Source organism: Neoarius graeffei, chromosome 27 (assembly GCF_027579695.1).
Source record: "Neoarius graeffei isolate fNeoGra1 chromosome 27, fNeoGra1.pri, whole genome shotgun sequence".
Classification (NCBI taxonomy): domain Eukaryota; kingdom Metazoa; phylum Chordata; class Actinopteri; order Siluriformes; family Ariidae; genus Neoarius; species Neoarius graeffei.
In genome coordinates this window covers 18,883,422-18,889,421 of record NC_083595.1, presented here as the reverse complement: position 1 = coordinate 18,889,421, position 6,000 = coordinate 18,883,422, and the positions used below count along the sequence as shown (strand labels likewise).

Genomic DNA, 6,000 nt, shown 5'->3' with positions numbered 1-6,000 from the left:
GGCCGGTTCAAGTGATGGGGGGCAGAGGGGCTGGGGGGCCGGTCAAAGGGGGGTGGCGGGCCGGATCTGGCCCGCGGGCCGTAGTTTGGTGACCCCTGCTCTAAATTGACCGTAGGTGTGAGTGTGAATGGTTGTCTGTGTCTATGTGTCAGCCCTGCGATGACCTGGCGACTTGTCCAGGGTGTACCCCGCCTTTCGCCCGTAGTCAGCTGGGATAGGCTCCAGCTTGCCTGCGACCCTGTAGAAGGATAAAGCGGCTAGAGATAATGAGATGAGATATGTAAATACTTAATTTATCTAGAAGATTTTTTTTCTGTTTTCTATTCTCTGTTTATCCTGTAATGATGCTGCTGGAATCTTAATTTCCCTGAGGCATACATGTCAACCTTTGGTCAATCAAACCTGTATAACCAACCTCCAAAATCCGTATTTCCCTTATAAAATCCGTATAAGATGCAAATTAAAATAATTTACCTAAAATTTGAATGATAATTAACAATGATATATCCAAGTTACTTTTTATTCAATATTAATAACAATAAACCTTCAGAATGAATACAAAGCTCCAATGTTCGACAAAAACACAAAGTGTCACTCTAATGTTCTGAATTGTACTCCATGACATCTTTTTTTAGCAGTCTGCACCAATACTCACTAGGCTGCATGTCACAGCAAGTGTCTGTGTTGATCTTGCCGGAGTGCCCATTCAGAATCTTTTCAGTCGCTATTGAAAGTCGCTCAGGTGGAAATATGCGTTTCAGACAAAATGTTACTTCCTGGTTAGCGGGATTCTCGCAATGCGGTGTGCGCATGATCAAAAGTGGAACGAAGTCTCACTACCACAAGATAACGCGCAATTTCATAAGACTCTTTACTGGCTGTTTGTGCTTTCTGTGGTGTACACAGTACGTTTGTAAATGAATGTTATGAGCTCTTTTATCATCGTGGGAATTGATTATAGCTCAAAATAAATATTGAAGTTTTTTAAAGAATCCGTATAACTTTATTTGTACGCCCGTATACTACGTTTATTGAATCAAATCCATATAAAATACGGACATTCCGTATAGGTTGACATGTATGCTGAGGGAACCCTCCCAAAGGGATCAATAAAGTTCTATCTAATCTAATCATCACCTGAGTCCTTGTACAGCTGAGTACTGATGTATAATCTGTCCACAATCATTTGCACTTTGTTGTTTTTTTGCTCTGTTGTTCTTCATTATTGGGTAGAGAATGCATCTTCTTTCCATGAATTCACAGGGAATTGCACATACACCAAAAAATTGTGTACCTTTTAGCTCTCTTCCATGTTCCAATATTACCATCTTTATTTTAAAGTTGAGGATGCTCACCACAGAAGGCCTGGGTTTTCCCAGATCTTTTTTCCAGCTTAGTATTTGTGCTCTTTCAATTATGGCTTCAGCTGCTTGCTCCTCTGACATTTTAAGCTCCTTTTTCATAAATTGTTTCACAAAGTTCTTGATCACAGGGTAATTTTCAATGTTTTCCTCCTTTATTCTCATAATCACAATGTTATTTCTCATGCTTTGCCATTTAAAATCAAGTGTTTCAGCTTTCATTCATTTATTTTCATTTGAGAGTTTCTCCACCTCATTTTGTAAGGTACTCACTATTGTTTTAAGGATTGCATTTCCTCCAATTTAAGCTCAGCTATATCTTTTATCATGTCATGCAAGAGATCTAGTTTCTTCAGCTATTTTATTTGTTCGTGCATAGCATACAACCTTGCACAAACTGTTTTTGTTAACGCAGTAGCCCTCTCCATTTCTGGTTTGCTTGCACTTGATAGTTCTTCATTTGATTGCTTCATTCGATTGCTTGGTTTGACCAACATTTAGAGATGATATTTGTCAGTAAAACACTCTAGATTCTCTATATCAAGGGGGCTTTTTAAAATTCTATATTGTAGAGGTTTTAGTCTAATAATCTAATTTAATCTAATTTATTTAATTTCATCAAATGTAATTATATCAATATTCACAAGAAGCGTTTGAGAGCTGTGCCACACTAGTCACTCTGCACATTCCACCATTTCCCCCATTTTACGAAGGTAAACCAACATATCCCTTGTTCCATTGGAATGCTAAAGCTCCTGGCTCAACTGCAGTTGATGAATAGTTTAGGTGGAGTGAACAAGTGTGAGAAAGCACCCACCAATATCTCTAGCAGGTAGCCCAGACCAACAAAGAATGTGCAGACAGATGCAGAAGTGAAACCCCCACATTATGAACCTGGAGATATCCTTTGTCTGGCTGTCCACAAATGATATTAAACTATCTCAAGGATACAGAAAATTAAGACAACGGTATTATTGGGACCTAAAAAAATCCTCAAATACATCAATGAGGTCATATACACGTACCACGACGCTGCCGTCCAACCTCATCATTTCATGTATTCGGCCTGAAACCTGTAACCCCTTGACCACTAGCAGAAAAGGAGCCCCCTACCAACCTTCCATTGCCTCTTGACATTGACAGACAACCCACTGTGTAGTCAAACCCACTATGTAGTCAAAATAATCTTGAACTCCAGATGTAAAGATAGGAAACTGTCATTGAGTGGAAGGGGTATGGCCCAGAGGAGAGAAACTGGAGAAGTTGGATCATCACTTGACATCCTGATCACCCTGGGCCCCGTCATTGAGGTAGGCCAAAAAAGAACCCTGATCCTGGAATGGATAGTTTGTAGCATGCACTCACTGTGAAGTATCATCCTGTGCTTATTTGCCAGACATAAAGAGTCTTTGTTAACTGTGCATGCTTTCCTGATCTTTGGTCCTGTTCTTTTTCCCTGGCTTTGTGATTCAGTTTTTCCCCTCCTGTGTCTGGTTTTGACTACGTTTTTGATTCATGTATTGCATTTGTCTACCTGCCTTTGAAATAAATTGCTCCATGTCTACTGCCTGACAATTACACTCCTGTTAGATTCTAAATTGAGATCATTATGTTGATTATACATTATGTTACCATGTATTATGTTTGACAGCAAAGAAAAAATATGCTGCTTGCTTCTTCAGTCTGCATTTTCTATCCATGATTTAGTAGGTTATGTACTAGGTTATGTAAATTATTTGGTAAATATTCTGTAAATTTTTGACTTAAGTTGCCAACATTGAACGTGGCCCATAGTGAACTACCTAGCTGTCTCAAATACACAGTGAAATTAATTTGACTGGATTGGAATAATCAAGTGAGAAACATTGAGCACAGCTACCAAATATTTTCATTTTTACTTTTTATTTATTTTTCCCCAATGCTTAATTAATGTAACACCTTCAATGTCAAGTTGAGTAAATCATATATTTTTTTAAATAATTGTTTTATTGAAAATGAAAACATACTGCAAATACAATGCACCATGATAGTATATTCAGTAAATAAACTGCTTAGGAAAGAAGATTCATACAGGATTTAAAATTAGTTTTTAATTCACAATAAAGCAATTCCTTTTTTTCTGAATTCTGTGTTATATTTTTCTCCTGGATTTTGAAGTTGTATATATGTAATAAATAACTGAAGTTTACAAAAGTTTACAAAGCACAATTTTAGTTATTAAAAAGCTGATTAATATATTCAGTAGTCACTTAATAGACAGTACCTTAATAAGTAATTTTCTATTAATACATCTAATGCATATACCTAGTTTACTAAAAACAACATTTTTTTGCTTTTTACCCCCTCATATCAAACTCCAAAAAAAGAACTTGTACGGTACAAGCCATGAGCAAAGGCATATTCAGCTAGGTAAATATTTGAGTGTATGCCAATATGATGGGAGTGATGACAGAGACAACAAGTGTGTATAAAATGTAGTCAAGTTCAGTGAACACTTTCTGCTCAAGTTACAATAGTATATAAATTTGTCCAGTGTTAGAATGCCCTTCTAGAAAATATAATCATACAGACTTATGAAGCTAACTTGCCATTTGAGGTGTGTGTGTGTGTGTGTGTGTGTGTGTGTGTGTGTGTGTGTGTGTGTGTGTGTGTGTTTAAGACCACTGGCAAGAGCAGTCTGTAGGTTCTTGGATTGAGTAGTTTACCCATGTGGAGTTGCTGCTGCAGTAGAGCTGGACAGACCGCCGCTGAAGGCCCATTTCCCTACAGCATTTACAGAATCGTGCATAAGTGTTGATGTTGTAGTTGTAAATACTTGCTGAAGGGCACTTGCCATCACATGACACTATGTTCACCTGTAAATGAATTTGAGAATGGAGTATGCTGGGAGTCTGAAGCATTGTTAGGCTTTATGTCAGTTATTGATTTCAACTGAGTTTCTTAGTGGGTCTTTTCCAGAATCTTATCTCCAAGTCATGGCAAGAAATAGGCAGACATGAGAAACAATCTCTGAGGTCAACTCACCGGTCTGTTGCTACGGCAGTCATTTTTCCTTATTGTCATCCGCACTGTGACTTTCTGACATGATTTTCCATCCTCTTTGCCTAGAATATATGAAAGAATTTGTAGACTTTCACAAACAGCAGACTTACAGTATCGTTAGTACCTCATTGAGGGATGTGGAAGAGGTGTGTTATAGAGGTGTGCAATAGATGGACTGCAGTGCACTTATATAATAGGAGATGCTATATAATATAATAAATGATAATATCTAAAGAGTGGTGATATGCACACACACACACACACACACACACACACAGTATGTGTGTGTGTGTGTGTATGTATATGTATATTACAGTGCCTTGCAAAAGTATCCCCCCATTGGCTTTTTACCTATTTTGTTACATTACAACCTGTAATTTAAATGTTATTATCTGAATTTTATGTAATAGATCTGCACAAAATAGTCTAGTCTAAGTTGAAGTTAAATGAGAAAAAAAAATATATATATATATCCCAAAAATTTAAAAATAAAAAAATGAAAATTGGCATGCGCACATGTATTCACCCCCTTTGCTATGAAGCCACTAAAAAGTTTTGGTGCAAGGAATTACCTTCAGAAATCACATAATTGGTGAAATAAAGTCCACCTGTGTGCAATCTACGTGTCACATGATCTGTCAGTATATATACAAATTTTCTGAAAGGCCCCAGAGGCTGCAACATCATGAAGCAAGAGGCACCACGAACCAAACAACACCATGAAGACTAAGGAGCTCTCCAAACAAGTCATGGACAAAGTTGTTGAGAAGTACAAGTCAGGGTTGGGTTATAAAAAAAAAAAAATCCACATCTTTGATGATCCCCTGGAGCACCATCAAATCCATCATCATCAAATGGAAAGAACATGGTACCACAACAAACCTGCCAAGAGAGGGCCATCCACCACAATTCACAGACTAGGCAAGGAGGGCATTAATCAGAGAGGCAGCACAGAGACCAAAGGTAACCCTGAAGGAGCTGCAGAGTTACACAGCAGAGACTGGAGTATCTGTCCATAGGACCACAATAAGCCGTACACTCCACAGAGCTGAGCTTTATGGAAGAGTGGCCAGAAAAAAAAGTCATTGCTTAAGAAAACATGTCTGGAGTTTGCCCAACAGCATGTGGCAGACTCCTCAAACACATGGAAGAAGATTCTCTGGTCAAATGAGACTAAAATTTAACTTTTTGGCCATCATGGGAAATGCCATGTGTAGCACAAACCCAACACCCTGAGAACACCATTCCTACAGTGAAGCATAGTCGTGGCAGCATCATGCTTTAGGGATATTTTTCATCTGCAGGGACAGGAAAGCTGGTCAGGACTGAAGGAAAGATGGATTGCACTAAATACAGGGCAATTCTTTGAGTCGGCCAGAGGTTTGAGACTGGGATGAAGGTTCACGTTCTGGCAGGACAATGACCCTAAACATACTTCTAAACCTACACTGGAGTGGTTTAAAAAGGAAACATTTAAATGTCTTGGAATGGCCTAGTCAAAGCCCAGACATCAATCCAATTGAGAATCTGTGGTCAGACTTGAAGATTGCTGTTCACCAGCAGAACCCATCCAACTTGGGGATGAATAGTTATGCAC

The 6,000-nt window shown here is 38.5% G+C and overlaps 1 protein-coding gene across 1 annotated transcript in view; it reads right to left on the bottom strand.

Annotated features, from left to right (window-relative positions):
• Positions 1–4,015: 4,015 nt before the first annotated feature.
• The window catches only part of otog (otogelin), a 550,025-nt gene continuing 548,040 nt past the window's right edge, over positions 4,016–6,000 (bottom strand). The window contains exons 54-55 of the mRNA XM_060911543.1: positions 4,386–4,465; positions 4,016–4,216 (exon numbers count right to left, since the gene is read on the bottom strand). Of these exons, the coding sequence (XP_060767526.1) occupies positions 4,016–4,216; positions 4,386–4,465 (281 nt within the window). The remainder of the gene's footprint in view (positions 4,217–4,385; positions 4,466–6,000) is intronic.